We start from the raw sequence: 22594 nt of genomic DNA on the forward strand, positions 1-22594 counted from the left end.
TTATGTGGAAATTTAGAGATATTTTAAGTAGCTTTTACTTTAAAATTAAAAGATGAGATACTTATATTTCTTCCTCTTTCACTGAGGAATATGATTAAAATAGTTGTACTTTGTACATGCTTGGAATGCCTGCAGTTTTCTGGAAGTGTGCTTACACTTACTGTTTACCTTTCAGTTAAAGCAGACAAAATTGAAATTTCCTAAGGAAATAAATGTTGCTGGTTACTTGCCAAGATCTCTATGGATAATAAAGGGACTCTTAGCACAAATCTCATTATCCAAAGAATTACACAATAGTCATTGATATCTGTTGGCTGTGTAAGTAACAATAGGAGCTAGATTTTGGAGGGATTATTTAAGTAATCCGACTAACAGAAGAAATGTTAACATTTCAGAAAAAAATTGAGGATTTAAAAAATACAGGGCAAATATTAAAAGAATCTACCATGTGTGGATTTCTTGATGTTCTATGTAACTGCCTTCTCCAGTCGTTAAAAAAAACAGTATGATTTCCCTGTGACAGATGGTCTGAGGCTCTACAAGTATTTCACATTTCTTCACAGAAGACAGATTATTTGAGAACTGTCCAAAGATAAATATGGTCAGCCAATATGGCTGAAGGCAATTCAATTTTTGCCCTGAGTATGTGATCTTTGAAACATAGCTATAGATGTCCAGTGGTCTATTGTTTAGAGAAAGTAGCAAGTCCAAATTCTATTGTGTGCCCAAATAGCTATTTTAAAAAATAAGTTAGAGAATAATTGAAGATTCTAATTTGGAATGTTTTGGCGAAGAGACATTCTAGATGGCTGTTGCTTTGTAAAGACTGAAATAAGGCACAGAAAAACAGTCTTTGTTTCAAGAAATAGAAGTTTGCCCCTTTTCTTCTCTGATTTTTTTTCTTATACTTATGGTATAACGTTTTACAAATATATGCTTTGTTTTGATTATGTTTGCTTTCATCTTCAATATCTTAAGTTTACTGTTGCGTGAGCAACATTTCCAAAGAAATGAATGCAGTAATATCCAATTTGGAAATGCTGATTGGTCAAAGAGGAGGTCAGAGATTTCATTCTCATAGAGTTGCACTCATTAGATTGGGAAGCTGAGGAAGGGAGGTCAGAAAAAAAAAACAAATGGGGAAGTGAGAAGGGCAGCATTTAGAGATACTAACTCAGATGCTATATGCATAGGAGAAGGAAATGAAGCACTGAAATGAAGTTGCAGAGAGTGAGGAAGAAAGCAATAAAAAGTAGACTAAAAGAACCTTGATGTGTGTGATAAAAGGGTACTATTTAAATATATATAACAAAGGAGAAATGTTAGTGAGAGTAATTGACGTTGAGAAATGTGAGCAGACTTGAGCAGTTAATGTCAGCCACTGTGACGGTATACAGCCCAGTGACATATAAAGGAAAAGAAGGAAAAAAACTCTGGTACCAAACTGTTGGTGAGAAAGTTACAGTGATCAAAGTGTTGTCTTAGAATAATTTTACCACAGTTACTTCTTGGCCAGCAGATGGTGCACTTGCACAACTAATATTTTTCATGTTTTAATGCATGAAGATAGTGCTAAGAAAAGATCTTCTTGAATCTGTTTGAAATTAGAGGTTGTTCTTATGTTTTGTTCAGTTTCCTTCAGGATTGTCATTATTTGTGGAAAGGAGATGAATACAAATTACTGACATTTTTGGCACCATAGGGCAGAAAGGGAATGATAGGATTAATTTGTCATAGCAGCCTATTTGCGAGAAACAAAACAAATGCGTACTTTCTACAAAATGCATTTTAAAGAAAAAAGTTTGTTAGCAATGTTACATTTAAGGTAAGTATCTGACAGAGTTCTAGGTGGAAAACCACAAGGAACTTAGTGAAAATGTGGTTTATATGTCTACACGGGTCATCAAAATTAGTGAGAAATACTGCTGTGCTGTAAATCCGTATTCTTCAGTTTAACAGTTTACAAATTACGTTTTCTTTTCCATGGGTGACAGTCAATTTTATATTGAGACATCTGTATCTGAAGCATGATGAAGCCTTAATTTTTACTATTAGTATTATTTAAGAAACATACTGTTGCTTGTGGAATCCAGCACTTTGCTTGCATTGTGCCAAAGAGATCATAGATCTCGTAGTATTTGATTTTTTTAAAACCAGAGGATGACAGGTTCTGAGGGGGTTGGAAGATGGGGCAAAGTTATAAAGCCTGTGTTACATGGAACAGAAAAAGAACTCACAAAACAAATAAAACCCAAACAAAAGAAGAACAAAGCTATCAATTCATGCTTTGAAATTTGACAACTACCATCAATGATTTAAAGTTTACCGTTGTGATATTTGAATTATTTCAGAATCTCTGTTATTTATTTAAAATATCTTGACATCTTTGAATTCAGATTAAGTCTTTACAAATAAGGAAATAATCTATTAGAACAAGTGTTCTGTGCGCTCTATAGAGCTTTATAGAAAATAAATTCCAGGTCAAGGTTTGCTTGAAATATTATTCTGTCCTGTATACATTCTAATTGGTGTTACATTTAATTGCAGTGCTTTGTAGGATAATGACAATGTAGGTGACTCGGGAAAAAGCGTGACCCCTACGTTGACTGATCTAGCTACTAGACGGGGAAAATCTTCCTAGTTTCAAAGTTCCAAAGAAAAGTGACCGATCTGAAGTTTATAATGAATCAAGTCATAAAACACATCTGACTTCAGTGCTAACAATTGCATCTGCTATTCCGTAGAGAAAAGCCAAGTTTGGAAGAAGCACATAAAAATATTGTTTTGTGTCTCTCTCACGACTCAGCTGCTGTCTTGAAGATAGCACTTTACTTCCATTTTTCTTCTTTTAGTTTTATTTCTCCTGATAAGACAACTTCTAGTGCCTGCCTTCTCCCATGTATAAGGTATGGGAAGCATATTTGATTGGTAATACAAGAGTGATTGATTCAGTGGAGTTTGTAGGCTAACGGTTATTTTTGCTAAATTGTAGGTACATCTCTAATGTGTTACTTGCTCTAGCAACTGATGTACTTGAATTTCCTACCATATCCCTTGACAGAGTAACCAACTTGATTTTGAAGCAACACCTTGACATTATGTGTAGAACTTGGATTCTAAATGAGTTAGGGATGGCACTTGGGTTGTAGCTAAACCTAAGGCTGCAGGAGAGCAGCAGGCATAAGCAATCCAAGAGTCTCTGGAGAGCATCAGTAACAACTTCCTGACCAAACTTGTCTGCTGGATCTCTCACAAACAAGAAAGGATTTGTTGTGGATGTGAATGTCGAGGGCAGCTTTGGCAGAGTGACTGTGAGATGGCAGGGTTTGGGATCTTAAGGGGACATGTCAAGACAAAAGACAGGACCACAACCCTGGCTGTCAGGGGAGCAGACTTTGGTGTCTTCAGTGATCTCCTTGTTAGAGTCCCAGTTGATAAGGCCCTGGAGGAAACAAGGGCCCAAGGAAGCTGGTTGGTGTTTCACCTTCTCTAAGCTCAAGAGTAGTCCTCCTCCCAGCAGGAAGTCAGGAAAAAATGCCAGAGGTCTGCATGGATGAGCAAGGATCCTCTGACAGAACTCAAGCATTAACAGGAAATACCCAGGAGCTAAAAGCAGTTTGTGAAGAACTGTAGCCAGTGGGAAAGACTCACATGGAGAAGTTCGTGGAGGACTGTCTCCTGTGGGAGAGACCCCATGTTGGAGCTGCGGAAGAAGTGGCAGAGGCAATGTGGGATGAACTGAAAGCAACCTTCCTTCTCCATTTCCCTGAGCTGCTTGTGTGGGAGTGGGGTATATAGGATAGGGAGCAGGGGTTGGGTAGAGAATTCTGGAGTGAAATTGAGATAGGTCTACTCTTCTACTCTTTGCTGGGTTAAAAACTGTATGGTCAGGCCCAGAGGGTGGAGTTAAATCCAGCTGGGGGGCAGTCACAAGTAGTTGCCCTCGGGCTCAGTATTGGAGCCAGTCCTCTTTTATGTCTTTTTTGATGATCTGGACAAGGGGATCGAGGGCACCCTTAAGTCAGTTTGAAGATGACACCAAACTGGGCTGGGCTGTTGCTCTGCTCGAGGGTAGAAAGGCTTTACAGAGGGATCTGAACAGGTTGGATTGATGGTCTGAGGTTGATAGGATGAGATTCAACAAGGCTGAGTTGTGCCCTTGAATCACAGAAACCCCAGGCAGTGCTACAGGAGGAGTGGCTGGAAAGCTGCCAGGCAGAAAAGGACCTGGACAGTGGCTGAATATGAGCCAACAGTGTGCCCAGGTGGCCAGAAAGGCTGATGGTATCCTGGCATGCATCAGCAATAGTGTGGCCAACAGGACCAGGTAAGTCATTGTCCCCCTGTACTTCGTACTGGTGAGACCACACCTCAAATCCTGTGTTCAGTTTTGGCCCCTCACTGCAAGAAGGACATTGAGTTGCTGAAGCATTTCAAGAGAAGGGCAACAAATCTAGTGAATTTGTTAATCCTATGAAGTAACAAGCAACAGGACAACAAGAAACTGTCTCAAGTTGTGCCAGTGGGGAAGTTTACCTTGGAATTTTAGGAAACATTTCTTCAAGGAAAAGAATGGAGCAGGGTGCCCAGGAAAGTAGTTAAGTCACCATTCCTGGGGACATTTAAAAGACCCATAGGTGTGATGCTTAGGGACATGGTTTAGTGGTGGTCTTGGCAAAGCCAAGTTAATGATAGTTCTTGATGACCTTCAAGGTCTTTTCCAACCTAAATGTTCTTTCTCTGTGATCTGCTCTTAGTTGAGATCACTATGAGCAGTCATTAAGATATTTGGTTCTAGCCTGCATTTCCAAAGAATCTACTTGCCCACCCTTGAAAAGGGTGCTGTAAAATCAATGGTTGTATCCTTAAAAATGCTGAGAAGTAAAAACAGATATAATGAGGAGATTGTATTTCCTAATCTATGTGTTTATAGTGCAGAGATTCTGTTCGCAGCATTTTTCTTTCTGTATTTTAACAACTTCGAAGGCACAGTAAAAACCTGGCAATTTATTACATTCATTGGTGTGAGTGAATGATTGTTTGGAATGAGGAGTGGTTTACCAAGAACACAATTTTTCTGTAATGTTTCTCCTACTCCTTTCCAGTCTGTCTCTTAAATTGGTTTTTTTTACTCTTCTTTATTATTTGAGCTATTATAGTCAGTCATAAGGGGTTTTTAATCTTACTTGTACAACTGATATCTTGTTTACCAGATTAATATTGAAATGAAGCCCTGAGATTATCACAGGAAAAATTAAACACTGAAAAAAGATTGTGTGTAATAATGTATACATACAGAAATCACGTTCTTAAAAATAGAATACATCACAGTCTTAGCTGATTTGTTTAAATAAAGTACAAAGAATAGCATCATGTCATTTTTCTACTTCTAAAAAAATGAAATTAAGAAAAAATCACTGTATTTGGAGCCTATTTTATTCTTATGTGCAAAGAGGTCTCTGCTTACAACCCTGAACTTCACTTTTTACCAGTATACTGAGATTTATATTATTCTTTGTCTTTGGAAAAACAATGGGTAAGCTCCTTCCAAACTGTGCAAGTGTTCAGATGAGAATTTATTGTCAAGTGTCCCACTTTATCTCCATGTTGCGTTATAAGCAGATGCAAAAGCTGTTAAGAGTAATAAAAACTCTGGATAGTAATTTACAATAAGTTTGAAACATCTTCAAAATTAGTGAATATTGGAATCATCATCATGGCTAGGCTTCGCGAACGAAGATTTGGGAAGGCTCTATCCACATTTGTTACGGAATATTGGAATAATGGTCTTCTGTATAGGCCACTGTTTACCTTATAATATTTCTCTCAGGAAATACAAGGTAAATGTAATATGTGTAGCAATGATGACAATTAGTAAGGTGTTTCAGGTCTGTTTAAAGAAAGTAAAATATGTTGTTTTCAGCTTTTTTCCAGATACTGGATTATATGGTACAGTTGTCAGTGATTACAGGTATTCTTTAAAGAATCTACCATTAGAAATGTGGACAAATTAGAAATATTATTGTTACACATTCTCTTGAAATTATGATGATATTTGGATATAATTGTGATATTTTGAGCAGAATAAATATTTTATATTTTCCTAACATTGAATAGTTTATAATGTCTGAATGTATTTGTAAGAAACTACCAGATACACCTCATGGTCAAGTGCTATATGTACTGATGTTCTAACAATGGTTATTAAGCATAGCATAACCTGCTAAAATATACTTAAATTTTGAGAAGTATTGTTATGTATTCACCTGTTAAACTGCTCTTTTACAGCAGGGATCCTTTTACTGTGCATTGCAATTGTTAAGGCTGAATCTAGTTATATAACTACTGGAAAAGTTAGAACGGATATTTTACTTAAAAAATTGTGTAAGCATTAAATGTTTTGGAATATTAAAAATAGAGAGGTCTGCGAGGTAAAGAAACATATTTAATAATAATTTGTGATAATTACTGGTAACAATTTAGGCATAAATATAAAATTGATTTAATTTTTTAAGTTCAAGGAATTAGAAGGAGTGGAGATGAGTCAGTGTGACTTTAGTGTTTCAGTCAGTTTGAGTGACTATTTCCTTTTTAGCTAAGAGTATTTGTCCAAAATAGTCTGTAGGAGAAGGAAATAGCTCATATATCTTGTGTAGAAGTTGTGGATTGTTTATTTGGTATGTTTGGTATTTTGAAACAAGCTATTTGTCCTAGGATTGGTCTCCATGGGAGGATTTGCTCTTGGTTTAGGACAAACCGTTAGCAGTTTCTTTGGTGACTAGTTATGATACATCTTAACAGAATGTGAAAACATGAGATGTGTCATAAAAAGTAATTTATTCTGTTATCTATTACTTAATTCAGGATATTATGGTTGCTAAGAGCTTACATGGGTGTTATGGGATGAATAATAGGTAAAAAAGCCCATGGGATACTTTTAAGTAGAAAGGTAACACCTCTGTCTGAAGAAACCTTCAAACTGCAAATTGCTACAGGTTGTAAGGGTATTATGGGGAAGTACTGCTTTACTTACGCTGTTTCCTGTCTACTTTTGGCCACTGTCAGAGTAGACTACCTAGATTAACAGTTGATTTTTACAAGTAAAAATGTTTTCTTCCAACCCTCTATATGTGCCTACATGATTGAGACATTGCTCTTAGTTTGGTGAATTAATTTGTTTCTCCAAATGGACTGCACAATTTGTAAAGAGAGGAAAATTGTATATGTTTTTAAAAAAATAAAATTTTAAACTGATTTGAGGACTTATTGGTTAAAGTTGTTTCTTCAAACAAATATTTTATTTTACAGTTCTGTTAACTTGCTGCTGCTGCTTGTTATATTTGAAAGGTGCAGATTTTACCAGCATCTACTGTTTGAGTTCATATTAGTGTTTTTTTCTTTTATCATATGAATTTTATATTTTTTTAATTTTAAAATTTCAGGTGCCTTTATGTTTAACAAATACATCAAAGCTAAGGCTTTAATTTTAAAAGAAGAACAAAAATTACTGTCTGAATTGAATTCATTCTGTAAACATCCTTTACTCCTTTGACTATTTCACTTATTAAGAATTGTTATTGAACAGGCACTTCTGACTGCCTCTATGACTATTTCACTTATTAAGGCAGTCAGAAGTGCCTGTTCAATAACAACAATTCTGAGCTTCATACAGGCATTACCTTCTTATATATCAATTCTAGTTGCTACATACTTAACATGCTTGACATAAAAATCTCAAAAAATGAGGAAATGAAAACTGAGAATATTAAATTTTCATTACTTCTTGCTTTAACCTATATTACTACTTCTCCAGCTGTCCAACTATTGAATGTCATCATGTTACTTAACCTTAATCAGATGCATCAGGTCTGCAGTCTGCCATTATTTTATTCCCCAATGAGTAAGGTTACCAGAACTGTAGGTTCAGTGCTGGGTGGTGTGCAGAGCAGCTTAACGGTTAAGGGTATGCTTAGAGGCTGTCTTTCCAAGAAAACTTGCCTGAATTGAGTTTTTAATAGTTTTGATTATATTTCTTGTTTTTCTTACTGCTTGAGCACCAGCTAATGTCCTCCCTAGAGGTGCTAATAATTGCTGTTATAATGAAGTCTAATCTTTTTCTCTTCAGTTTTGTAGCTTTGATCTTGGTTATACTGTCTCTTACATGCTGTATTACCTGGAATTAGAATTGCACTTTGTGATTGAATCTGAAATACAACAAAAACCACTTGCATTGCTTTCTGAATGACTTTTAATATACAGATTTTATGGGCAATAATGTAAGGAAACAGCTTAAGTCTCAGGAAATAATAGATTTCTGCAGTACATCATGATTAGAAATATCTCTGAAGTAATGTAATCATTTTATGTTTGTATACTTTACAGAGAAATGGTGAATATATGCATGTAAAATAAATTTTTAAATAATTTTTCATGCTGTTTGGTATTACTTTTTAAGTAATAAAAAAACATAGATAGGCCCAGTGAAATTTAATGTCTTCCAGCTATCAACTCATCAAAGATTTTGTCTGCAACTGTTATTTCTATTGTGTACGGTGTTTTAATCCATGTTAGATTTGATGTACTAAGTGTAAATCAGATATGAACTTCCTTATATTCTCTGCCCTGAACATCTCAGACTTGTGACTTGGTCTAAAACTTGCTAAGGTCAAGAGAATTTTCTTTGAGTAACTTCAGCTGCCTTCTCAAGTGCTTACAAATTTGTATGAACATACAGTTTTTTGAAGGGCTAGATCAGGTGTGTATTTTTTGACTGAGACTATTATATAAAGTTGCATTGCTTGATAAACTGATCAGTATATTTATTATGTATCTCTTTCAGGGTGTTAAGGAATGGAATATTGCCCATCTTAATACAATATTGGATGTTGTAGGAGAAGAGTGTGGAATTTCTATCGAGGGTGTAAATACACCATATCTGTATTTTGGCATGTGGAAAACGACATTTGCATGGCACACTGAAGACATGGATCTCTACAGTATTAATTATCTCCATTTCGGGGAGCCAAAGTCATGGCAAGTTTAAATTTTTATGAAAGATGATATCTCAGCTGACTAAACCATCTGTTGATGGGGTACAATTGCTTCACAATGATAACCTATACTGAAAAGCTAAGATAGTAGTTTTGTGAGGGGTTTTTTTAAGCTCAATACTTTGAAATATGTGAGGTTGGTGATGAACATCACACCAATGGAGTCTTTGATTTTTGAAGGAAAAGATAAGTACATAACGCTTATTGGAGTTCAACAGAAAAATATTTTAAAGATCCAGTATAAGTAAGGAGTTGGGAACCCCAAGACTACTTGAGGAACTTCTGAAAGAGCTCTTTGAAATCAGGTTCTTTCGTTCAGTTTCCCTTTGGGATTGCATAACATGTTTTGTATTAAATGTGCCTTTAGTTGCTTCTTAGAATCAGAGTCATTCTCTAATGCGAACTTGGTAGGACCAGTAGGAGGCAAGATCAAGTTAAAGGTACTTCCTGTGTACAAAACTTCTGCTATCCTTTCTCCATAGTCTTAAATTTTTGGTTAAACAGCTGTAATAGACAAGCTGGTTTAATATTATACGTATCAATTGTGTTATACGTGTATCCAAGGTATATGAGAAGAATGTTTTCCATTTGATCATAAAATCTTTTTTCTTTTTTTTCCCCCAAAACACCTGTGAAGAGAACATAAAATCATTAGAAAGATATATAAAAGATATGTTATATATCTTTCTAATGATTTTAGTTCAATTCTGGGGTTTTCTAGTCATCCAGACTTGGGTAGAAAATTTATAGCTAGTAATTCTATAAAACATTATTTGTTATTTTTACACCCATAGAAAATAAAAATACCTGTGTAACATTTTGTATTTATACTCTGAGGGTGGTAAATTGGTCAGATGCTGCTTCTTAGGTAATTGCTTCAAGTTGACTTGCTATTATAGTGGGTCTCTTGAGTAAAGGCAGTGAAGATGGATGTAACCTGTTGTGGTAAAATGCAGGTCCATGTTTTGAATTGATAAATGTGAAATTGCTGCTTTGATAGAATTAACCACACTAAGAAAGTCTTAGCCATAAGATCAGTATTTTTGATAAAAATCAGTGTAAAGATAGGTGATTCCAAAACGTTCTAAGATGATAGGACACATTTAACTAATACAATGATTGCATGAATTTTTTTTTTTACTTCTTAGGAATTTGAAGAGTGCTATTTCAAGAAAATCTCACTGCATATTGTGAAATTCCAAAGTAGAGACCTTTACTTAAACCCTAAATTCCTTAGGCATAATGGAAAGAAGATAGGAAATCTTCTTTTCTTTAAGTATTTTGAAGGAGGTGTGAGTTGATAATTGCTTTTCTAGTTTACAGACACTTGTTTACATTATGAATGAACAAAATCATTAAATGCTGACCTCTTCACCTTTGAAAAAATAACAGTGGATACAAATTAATTTTCTGGGACACATTCACCCATATTTTTAGGAAATGCAGCACTAAACAAAAATTGAATGAAAGACAACTAAAGATTTGATTTACACTTGCACCTTTACTGTAGGAATGCTGCAATAATTTATGCTGAAGCTGCTCATTTATCAGTAAAATGTGTCTTTTCTAAATGTGATATTACTATAATGTTTTCTTCAAGAAAGTTGGGCATGAGCTGAATCTTGCTTGTTGTTCTTGCTTGTTGTTCTTCAAGACAGCCATACGGGTGTTATGGAAAATTAATATGCAGTATACGTTCTCTGAATTGTGAAAGGACAACCACTTCTTTCGGAGAGCCACAAAGAGAACTTGTGGGTAGCAGCTAAATCTAACTGCTATGATAGTCTTTATGGAATTGAAGCTTTCTCCAGTGTTTAGGTATAGATTAACTTTCATTACTTATACTCTGCACTTCCAAGAGGTATGCAGAGAAATCTGTAGTTTTATATTACGTATACTGATTCCTTCATTGACTGCCTCAAATGAAACATGAGGGAAAAGTGTGTCTGAGAAACACTTGCAAAATCAGGACTAGGGCTGTTTATGTGTTTATGTATATGTTTGTGTAATACATATGTTTTATAGATTCTTTAACTTGCAAAATAGTGCTACAGAGAGGAAATTCAGAATTCAGAAGCTCTGAAACAGATTAATATGAGGGCAGAAGAGAGTGACATAGGGTGAGGAAAGATTTGCTGGAAAGTAGAATAGAGACAATTAAAATTGCCAGTAGGCAGAATTTTTACTGCAATTTTCCTTTTGCATTTTTTTTCTGAGTTGAAAAATCTTGAAGATGGTACCTCATTTTACATCACAGTTTCTTAGAAAAGGTCTTAGTAGGAAGATGAAACTATTGGTGTGATTGATGATCTACTTTATTAATTCAGTTATTTTTTGATATGATGTGTTATGTAATGATATCTGTGAACTGCTTATTAGTATAAAAAATGTCTTTATTCTGGCATTTGTTGTTAAATATTTTCTTCTTTTGGAATTATTGCTTTGGGGGTATGGGCCCTGCTAAAGAGAATTTATTTTTGTTTTGTGTACTAATTTGAGGAATTTTGTAATGTTAAACTATTCAACTCCTCTTGAAAATTCATGCCTAGCATAGAGCAGAATTTTGTTAGTAGTTCAAATGTTAGACTGTTAGTATATGTACAATATCCTTGGCTAAAATACAGATAATGCTTCAATTTACATTATAAATTTTTAAATTAAAAAAATCTGAATAAAAATATTTTTTAAAAAGTAATTCTGGGTTTATTAAGTATCTGAAAGCAAGGCTTACTCTTTGTGCCAATTACCTCACGAAAAACAGGGGTGCTAAATTTTTTTAAGTGCTAAAATGACATAAATCTTCTTGAAGAGTCTTAATAATGAATATGTGGAAGTATTTCTTAAGCAGGCACAAAATAATTATTTTCATGGTACTGTGGGTATTTCAAATATAATAATAATTAGACTAACTTATTTTTTTAAAATTTTAAAGAAGAGTAAAGATGTGTAAAGAATATAGTATTTTACTTTAGAAAGTAATATTTTAAAAAAATTTTTCCTATTTTTTCCACCTTTTATATCTGAGGGTGGAGGCCTGAACTCTTTTCTGCATGACGAACCAGAGTTTTTTACTCACCATTGAGAGGGGCACAGTATGAATTTGCAGTATGTAATAATAATATTATAATAAAAATGTATGTATTGGTTTATATGTTTTCTGTGACATTCCATCTGATCTTCACTCTAACTTTTCCAAAGACTGGAAATGACAAGGCACAATATGTTATGTTAAAAACCCCTCCTGTTTAATAAGGTATTTCATAAATCACAAAATACCTTGCAGGGCTGGTCAGTCATAAAGTAAATGAGATTATACACTACAGAAAGAGAAGATGATTCCATCTTTGTGACGATGTCAAGAAAAAGAGACCAGATTGTTGAAGAGAGAATGCTTAGATAGCCAAAATTAGATGGATTAGGAGAGTGAGACTGTACTTCACAATTTATTTAGGTTGTAAGAGGAAATGGTTCTATGGTGACATTCAGAATAAAGCAGGGATTTAGGTTCGGGAATTCTCTTCATGATTTCAGTGTGTATAGGATGGTGAGAAATCCTGATCTCCAGGTTGCCTAGAATTTATACAACGAGCAACATTACTGCCACCTCTTGATTGCCATGACTAATCTGCTTTTGTGGATTTACCAGTGTTGAATGTGTACCAACATCATTTCATGAAGTGGAAAAATCAGGAAAGATATTTAGTTACATGGTAGGGGGTGTGGGAGTCTTTAAAACATGATTTTGTTTCAGATTTTGCATCCCAGTAGCAGAAGAGATAGAAATGGTGTTCTAAGTATGATGGGATAAAAAAGGGTGGTGTTCTGATATTAGTATTACACAAAATTACAGACAAAAATGGTGAAGAAAGAAAAACATACTCAGACTGATGCTAACATTGTAGAAATTGAGAACAGATATGGCACTAAAGTAAATGGATTTAAAGAGACTCAGCTAGGTCCTTCCAGGGTCTTCTGGGTAGAATTAACAGGACTTTTAGTGTGATCAACAGCTGACAAAAACTAGTTAAAATCTGGACAGGTGATTAAAAAGTCAGCACAAGTTATGCATACCGTTGACAGAATTGGCATGTTTCCTAGTTAGGTTCTATGTCTGGGAAACAAAACGAACTCAGAAAATTACAGAAAAGTCCAAACCTTTAGTGAGAGAAATAGAATAATGTATAAAACTTCCCTGGGAAGGTGGTGGGACATTTATGCTCAAAGTAGAAGAGGTGAGGATTAGTCACACTTCTTGCTGCAAATTGTCATAAAAGTTAGAAACAAGAATATTATGGGTCACAGAGACAACAGTAGTCAAATAAGGATTCTGATTGTGAAAAGGCAGCTATAATCAAACAGTATGGTGATTTGTCAGCAACCTGAAAGGGTTATCGTGCTTGAAACTGAGCAATCGTTTTATAGTTGCTGCTCTCCATAAAAAGGAGGAACTTTGCTGAGGGATTAGAAGAAAAAGAGAGGGTTTGTTTGTTTTGTTTATCCCCTGTGGAAAAAAAATATGAATGTGCAGGAAAAATCAGGTAGTATTACCCTGTCAATGTATAACATGGACTTTAGTGAAGCAGTTTGGTTAAGTATTTAACGTAATGCTAAATTTGCTTGTGGCTGATGCTGTTAATTATTATCTGTATGTGCATGTGGCTTAGGAAAGACAGAACCCAAATTGTTTCTCATTGAGTTTTTGGTTGCTGATACGAGAATGATTGGATGAATACAAGTGGCTTCTGGTGTGATGACCATTTTGGTTGGCTGAGTAGTTTTTGCACAGTAAAGCACTGATTTGTTGTTTTTAATGTGTTTATTTAAAGCATACGGAGAAATAGTGTAGAAACATTAATCTTGAAAACATATACGTAAATGTTTAACAATTACAAGTTAATGGCTTAGATTTAATATTTATTTCTTATTTGTAGTTATCTTGTCACCAGTAGGCTTAATTTACTGAACTAATATGTATTTCAGAAGATCTTTTTGGACGATACTCAACAAATATATGTACCATATTTTTTCTGTCCTTGTAGTATGTAGTATGACTAGCAATGAACAACAACTCTTCAGCTTCTATCTTTTCATACTATTTAACAAGTATGTCTTCTTGAACTAATAAAATTATAGTTAGCATTAACATTTCCTTTTTTGTCTTTTCTTGCCTTTTTGTCTGTTTCTTCGCTGTTACCCAAGAAAAACTCTCTTTGCCTCTTAGTTATTTACCTTTAAATGTCCATTACATTTGCTTTAAAGTGGGCTGGGCTTGGCCTTAAGATTGAGAAATCAAACAAATGGTAGTGTAGCTAAAAGAAAACTGGACACAAGATGACAAAAAATATTTTTCTATAAGCTTTTAACTGCTCAAATTTTCATATAAGCTAGCTATTGAGACTAAGAGCGAATACTTTTTCCTCTGAGTTGGTCATCTGAGTCTGGGAGCTTTTTGTTTAGTGTACAGTAGACCAAGAATCCAGCAAGAGTCATGTCACTCAGTTTTCTAATAAACTGTGTTAGGAAACAATCCCAAAGTGTCTCACGTGTGACATTGGGACTTCTCATGTCTGATAGTACAAAGGTGGTCTGTCACCATTCATTAGTCCTTGTCTTAGCTGTGAGCAATAAGCAATAGCAACAGTGGGAAGAGGTAAAGGATTGAGGAGTAGATGTTAGTTACCGCAGACCTCAGATGAAGACTGTGAGAAACACCAACTTGCATTGAATGTATTGTATTGCTTTGTAACTGTAGATTATCTAAATAAATAGCAGTAGTCCAGTTAAATCATGTCCCATCTTATTTTTCCAAGAGACTTATTGAGAGCTCAGTTATTCAGTTTTGCATTTTTGTAATATTGACAAGTACTTACATGCTTATGTGTACAAATGGAGGCATGTGGCTGCATATTATCACTAAATTGTAGGAGCACGTACTTTTGCAGGAGAAACTTTTTAGGAAGAATACCAATCCAATTAGAGTCAAGTAAAGCAAAGCAAAGCACAGTATCCAGTTCTGAATTTTTTTAAGACATAAGCACTATCTGGTCATGCTTTTTACTTTATGGTGTTATGTATTTAATGACATACGCTACAGTATATAATTCTGTACATACTGTTTTTCTCCGTTGGAGTGTGAAAGATGGCAAACATATAATTCAGATTAGTATGGATACACTGCTATGTGTGTAATACAGGCTGGAGAACAGTCACAAGCACTTTAGAAGTACAAATGGAGAGAAACAAAATGCATTTTCCGAAGACAGTGAAGTTCTGATTAAAACTGCAAACACTGAGCATAGTCAAACTGAGAGTTTCTAATACTGTGTGAAGTGGGTTTCCAGTAGGCATGTGTTTTGCTATGGTTCAGCTTACAGAACACTGACTTCTGTAGTGGTTTTCCTTCCACGCAACTCTTTCAGTTGTAATACAGTAAAATTGTAAAATTGCATTATATGTGCAAAACAGAGGTTGAAGTAGGGGGATGTTTATTTCTTGCGCGAAATGAGGGCCCTAGGTCATTCACTTGTTTTTCTGAGTGAGTTGTCAGGGGAGATGAATGAAACGCGTTCCCAGTGTAGTGAGAGAAAAACTGTTTACTTAGTTTAACAGTGTGGATTTGGGCTATGTCGTACAGCTGAATATACATTTTCTTCTTTTCTAAACCATATTTTTTTATAGAAAAGACTCAATCTAATGCTATTGCAATATTAAACTAAAACAGAAGCCTATTATATCATATATTAAAGTAGTTAAGGTCAATAATAAATTCCACTAAAACATACCGTATGTCTAGGAAGTGCAGTAAATATGTTAATAATAAAGAAAAGCAGAAAGGAAACAGCTTTTCAATAGTTTTCTATTTTTTGGCTTCAGTAAACATGAAAAATAACATGAGGTTTATTCCAGTTCTTTTGTATCGTTGCTGAGCTGTTGCAGATACCATATGGAATTTTTTAAAAATTAATTTATTGTAAGAACAGAGGGATTTTAAGATATATACAATTCTTTAAAGTGTATTTCTTTAATAATCTCGAACTCCTATTGTAATGGTTCTACATGGGCAAGTAACCCTTTTATTCAACAGCACTGGCTATAGGAAAATGTTGGGATGTTTAATGATCATATTTTTCTGTTGAATCCTTGTGTCTTTTGAAGCATATTGAAATTCAAAGCAATTAAACTAGTATAAATTAGACTTATTTTATGTGGTTTTGTTTCATTTGGAAAATTAAAGTATATGTATCTTTTTTAACTGGAGTGGTTTAATAATATGAAATATTGTCAATGTACATGACTTTAAGTAGTGGCTATAACATTTTTGGACTACATAATATAATGTTTAAAATAGAAATAAGGTAATATTTTTCTCAAAACCAAACCCCAAAACCCAACCTCTGTATTTTTAACTTAGATACTGATATATTTTTTTTCTGTACAGTTTTTCTGTCTTTAATCTGTTTGGCTTCTATATTCTTAGATATTTATCATACATGAGTGATGGCTTTTGTGGTAATTATGTCTTTAAGCATTTCATCCTTTCTTTATGTGAATTTTAGGTATGCTATTCCTCCGGAGCATGGGAAACGGCTTGAAAGACTGGCTCAAGGTAGTAATTTCAATATTTCCATATGTAAGATGTTTGAAGGACAAACATCCAACAAAGTGAAAAACATTGTCCTTGACTCACCTACTGTGTTTTATTACTTAATGTTGTGTGACTTTTTATCTGTCTACAGTATTATTACAAACAAGGAACACTGTGTAGTGCTCTGAGGAATTCTTTAGAAATAAAATAGTGAATATTTTTTTTGTTCTTCCCTTAGAACTTTATTTTGTACTGGCATTTTTAGCTTGGTGAAACTTATGAAAATGAGGCTTAGTATTTTGTTGTTCATTAGATTTTAATTGCTAGTATCTTTGTCTCCTCTGTGCCCTTGCTCTTTCTTGTTGTAGCTTCTTTTCTTTAGTAACTTTTTGAATTGTAATTTCTTATACAAATTTGATATGTCCAAATTTGAAGACAGACAAGTCTCCAGAAAGTTTATCAAAGTTAATGACTGGGTAGAGGATGGAGTCTTAGTTAGTACCTCTGCAAAAGGGGAAGCCCATGAAATGTACAAACAGTAAATCTTATTTTTTACCAGCTTTCTGACCAGTGAACAAGCATATAAATCCACTTTAGCTAAAGTGTATACTGGCTTTTGCCTTCCAGAGGTGTTGGTAACGTTTTTGAACAAGGAGCAGGGCTATTGTTGTAAGGTTGAGTTTTAAAGGAAAAAAGTCAAGAGTCTATAGGAAAATTCTCACACAGTAATTTTGGTTTACTTTCAATAGTACACCTCTATTTTTGTTTCTAGAATAAGAGAGCAACTTATGAACATGGGAATAATTAGAGATGTTTCTTTACCTGGGAACCCGTGTTATATAGCTTGCTATTAACCATAATATGTAAAGAATGCTATTGCAAGTTCCTAATAGATATTGTGTATCAGGACCAAATTCTGCAAATTTTTGTACATTTTTGTTTTCATTTCTTTTTGTTGGTATATAGGTGCATGAGTGTTTTTCTGAGTTGTTTTAGAACTATTACTGAGAACAGTAGAAGGACAGTTAGAGATGTGAATGTCAAGACCTGTGAATTTCCAGTCTTAAAAGCATGTCTCAAGAAAACAGATTTCAACTATTTCCTATTCCTAAATTTTGCCATAGTTCCATTTGAAAAAGTTGTCCGTTGCTTTCCAGATTCTTTTTCCAATTTGCAAAGTATAGAACTCCTTATACACTAAACTTGAAGCTTTTGGTTTTCCCTGGTAAACAAATTGAAACATATAGACTGGGCAATGGTTGCTGACTTATGATAGGATGATTCAATAATTAAGATTTACAAGAAATTATAAAAGAGTAAACAGAGTAGAGAATTGGGAAAGTTTAAGACAGAGACATTAGGGCTGATGAAAAATGAAGAACCTTAGCAGGCTCAAATCAGATGCAAAGAGATTTTTTTTTTCCACAGCATTCATTCCTCACTGTACGTGGTGAATTCTAAAATTTTGCATGGCTTCTGGTGCAGTTTGGACAACACTGGCACCTATATCTGTTATAGGAGCTGCTGCTGGCTTTGTAAGGTTTGGAGCAGCATCTAGTTGGTACTAGATTAGTTAGAGAAAGCAAACTTTTCATGCTGTATGTAAACACTTCTCTGTACATATACATTTAATATTTAATGGGAGCAAGATCTTTGGGTAGATAGTCTTTTTATTTGATGTCAAATGCTCCTCTGGTGTTTGTTGTGGATTTCATATTGCTTGATTGTAGCTATACAGTGTTTTAAAACCATTCAAGTTTAAATGTCCTGTAATAACACTGAGATTAGCTCCGTTGGTTAGACCGTGGTGGTAATAACACCAGGGTTTTGGGTTTGATCCCTGTATTGGCCATTCACTTATGAGTTGGACTCTATGATCCTTATGGGTCCCTTCCAACTCTGAATATTCTGTGAAATCTGTGAGCATGTATTGAATTTCGTTTTATTTTCAAAGTGAGAGAAGACGATGGGCAGTTTCAGCAGTGCTTGTTCACTCATTTCTAAAAATGAAGTGGCATTGAGACATGGCATTGATTGTTGCAATCAATTGTTGCCAAGGAAACTCTTCAAATTTCTCTTTGAAATACCTTTATTTCCCTAGATTTTGGATTAACCTGTACAAATTCAGGAATTAGGTAACTTGTGGAGATATATGTCTTGCTTCATGGAAAAAGAAAGCATCATGTTAGAAAACTGACCTGAAGGTGCTCAGGCCTCTTACTGCTGATAGTGACCTACCAAAATAACAGGAAAGGAACATAAGGCATGGGGAGAAATGGAAATCTCGAAACCCACTGTTTTTCAGAAGCCAGTAGGTTATATTGGGGGAACAATATCATGTCTTAATGTCCAAATGCTAGAGTCAGAATTGCACAATAGGCTGAATGGGACTTAGGACTTCAATCTCACCTATTTTTGCTTCATAACTGTGTTTCAAATAGTAAATAGCAACTAAACCATAGAATCAGATACTGAAAAGTGATGATAAAATTTAAAATAGTGTTTATTCTGTTATGCTCCGTGACTAAAACTGAGTTTACGTAGGAAAACTACATACTCATACAGAGATTATTTTTGTAACAGCAGTATAAGATAGATGAATTAGGAAATGTTAAAGAGGGTTGGCCATGAAACTAAGTGTTTAGCATTCAGTTTTAATGTCCTCTGGGGTATTTTTCTGTGAGTAGATTGTTTTCATGATAATTTGCATCCAGCTAATAGATGAGAATGGAATATAGAAGATGATGCTGTAGTACTTAACAGTAAAGATGAGGGACCATTTCTTATTATTTCCACGCTGTAGCAGTTAAGACCTCTGTGATCTACTTTGCAGCTGCTGCCTCCTAAAATACAGCCTAAATTTTATAGTAAGGTATCTTACAAAGATGAAAATAAAAAGTAAGCTGTGTGGCTGCAAGTCACTTAAGAGCAAACATTATTAAAACATAGTGTAAATGACACCTTCATACTTAATGACATGAAAATTGAAAATATTTTTGATCATATTTTTGCATGAGTGCAACATTTGAAGGAAAAAACCCTAATTTTTTCAAGGTTAGATCTGATGACCAGATACCTACTGAATTAATCAAATGCTCCTAAATAATGAAAATAATAAAATAATACATTAAATGTGACAGGTTGTCTGAGTCAAGGCAGAAGTTGATACATGAAATTAAAGGAAGGCTAGAATATTTTCCATTATCTTGTCTGCACATCACAATTACCACACATGCCTTTTGTGCATGAATGCTTTCATTTTTGCTTTCCATTGAAATCTTGATTGACTGTGGCGCCTACAAATGCTTTATCTGAAAGACATTAGACTTGCATCTAATAAAGACAACAGTTTGATTTTGCCCTTCAGCTGCTTTCTCATTTATGTAAATTTTTTTCCAATTTTATGTAGACATAAATGTAATAAAAATCTCAAGTGAGCTGTTAGCTGCAATTTTTATACTTTCTCTTATGTTAATCTGGAATACTATGGTATTCTTAAGGACTTTTTGTTTCACAAAATGGGTTAGAAAATAAAGAGAAGAGAAACAGAGTGCCAAATGAAAAATGACAGTTTGACGGATTTTGAAGATCTTTTAACAGATCATTTGAGTGCAGAAAACTGTTTTAGAAAGGAGATGACATCTATCTGTGGTGTTCAGTTATGTTAAAGAAAAAACTAAAGTAAAGATTAATATGTTGTAAGTATATAGGGCTGTTATAAAGAGCTTTGTATGATATATGATATTAATTACTTCATTTCATGCAGAAGTCATTACCTGTTAGGTCTGAAAATAAATACAAATAATCGTATTTGAAGCAGAACTTGCATAACTTCTAAGGGTCTTGAATTTGAAAACTTGAGCAGCTGAAGAATTTAACTTTTTCTCAATGATATAAGTCCACTTAGAAAAGTTGCATTGAAGAGATAATAAACTTAAATGTATTCATTTAATGTATTCATCTGGGCATACCAACAGTCATATTTCCTAGCAGTTGAAAGCCACTTTTTTGTGCTTTGTATAGCATACGAATTGCCATTGTTTCTTTGTGATGATTGTTGTCATGCAGAATTACCCTTCTAATTTCTTTTGTGTTCAACATAGAAAGTTAAATCAGTTTAAATCACTGCAAAGTAATTTAAATAAATCATATAAAATTTGTATTTATACCTACCAAAGTAAAATCTAAGAAGACAATTACTAGAAAACTCAGTAATTCTTTCATCTCTGCCTGTTTTCAAGAATACTGACCTGTGAATTATGATTAATATTTTGTATTATTCTAGGTCCTTTAAATAGTATGTACATAAATAAAAAAAATGATAACTTTGTGTTAATTTGGTTTACTTTTAATTTCATTAACATTAAATTTTGGTAAAGATATTTGCAACTTAGGGTGTTCTTTTTCTTTTGTTATAAGTTTTATATTTTCATTTTTAAAATTTTAAATAATAATAATAATAAACTACGAATGCAGCACTTTTACTGTAAAATTTCAGGTGAAGTCTTGAGTATGGAAGTTAGAAAATCTACAGAAAGTGTAGCCTCATTCATTGACTGGTCAGAATTTGATATGAAAGTTCCCTAAGAATATGATTTTTTGTATGTGTGCTTAAATAATGACTTTATTATTAGCCAAATTGTGATATCCTCCATCATAGAAGGTAGTACATAGCAAATCGACCTATTCAGTCTAATGGAGTTATATAATTACTCTTTTGGGAATAGTATTATAATTTGTCCCTTTATGATTTTAGCTGAATAGTTTAATTGAAGATATTATGGACACATTCTTAGTACCACAGATAAGCATTCCAAGTATCTTGAAAATGCTAATCAATCCACTTCAGTTTGCCTGAGTGAAGGTATGATACTGATGTGGTTGTCTGATGGGAGTTGCATGTGATCTACAGTAAGGATATTCTCAGATGGAAGGGAAGAATGAGCCTTCCAGGTAGCAATGCTCACTGTCCCTCAATAATTTTTAGATTTGAACTTATTTCTTAAAATATGTTCTTTATCCCTGAACCATTTAATGTACACTTTAAAGACTCCCAGTGCAGCACTACCCTGTGTGTTTGAGTTCTCAGTCACAGAATCACAGAGTATTCTGAGTTGGAAGGGACCCACAAGGATCCACAGCTAGGAACGTGCTGAGTACCTGCAGGCTTTGACTTCTGGCTAGCATATGTGTGGGTTATAAAACCAGAAATGGTATGGAAACGTCATACTGAGGTGGAATAGCATGACAAAGGATGTGTCTTCACCAGCCCAGCGATAACTCTTGTAACTAAAGAATTATTTTAATTTTGTTAGTACAAATAACATTGGTAAGATTGGACATTTTGGGCTATGTTATCTGTCAGAACATGTTTAAAGAGTCTTCTAAGGGCATGGTTTTGATTGTTAGCACATTCTGAAGCCTATGCAAGCCTGTGCTTTCACATATTCTGCGCTATTCTTGCTTGTGAGAAGGAGATAAGGATTTTAAAAAGCCAGAGAGGGACCTCAGCTTTGGTGGATAAGTGTACATTTCCTGTATTTTACGTGTTCATGCCCAAATGTTTGGCCACCAAGTGTTGAATCACATACTTACCTTGTAGACAGTTCTAATTCTGCTCTAGGTGTTGAGAATGTCAGTGTTTCTGTAAATCATGGATTAGAGAATTTTCAATTTGATGGTCTTTATCTAATGGGCATAAATCAATGAGCAGCCTAATTCAGTTTTACCTTGATCTCTGATTATTGCTCACTGGCTCATATGAAGTAATTATTTTGAATTCTCATCTTGTTTCTGTGTAATTATTTCCAAGAAGATGAATATTATACACGTGTGCCATGTCTCAAGAGACCATCCAAGAAAATGGGGTTGCATGCCAACTCCTACAAAATACTTGCTCTTGTAGAACTAATTTAGAGTTAATGGTTAGTGTTAATGGATTAAATTAAGATTTCATGTG

The 22594-nt window shown here is 34.3% G+C and overlaps 1 protein-coding gene across 9 annotated transcripts in view; it reads left to right on the top strand.

The window, feature by feature from the left end:
• The window catches only part of KDM4C (lysine demethylase 4C), a 260368-nt gene that overhangs the window by 25999 nt on the left and 211775 nt on the right, over positions 1-22594 (top strand). For 8 of the 9 annotated variants that reach the window (XR_003526200.1, XR_003526201.1, XM_027634433.1 and 5 more), the window contains 2 exons: positions 8840-9033; positions 16607-16656. Coding sequence is in view for 7 of the 9 variants with exons in the window: in XM_027634433.1 (XP_027490234.1) it covers positions 8840-9033; positions 16607-16656 (244 nt within the window). In the remaining 2 variants the exon portion in view is untranslated. Of the gene's footprint in view, positions 1-8839; positions 9034-10198; positions 10669-16606; positions 16657-22594 lie in introns of those variants that run through there. The other variant, XM_027634440.1, reaches the window with a different exon arrangement.

This window comes from Corapipo altera, unplaced genomic scaffold (assembly GCF_003945725.1).
Source record: "Corapipo altera isolate COAL_440 unplaced genomic scaffold, ASM394572v1 61411, whole genome shotgun sequence".
Taxonomy (NCBI): domain Eukaryota; kingdom Metazoa; phylum Chordata; class Aves; order Passeriformes; family Pipridae; genus Corapipo; species Corapipo altera.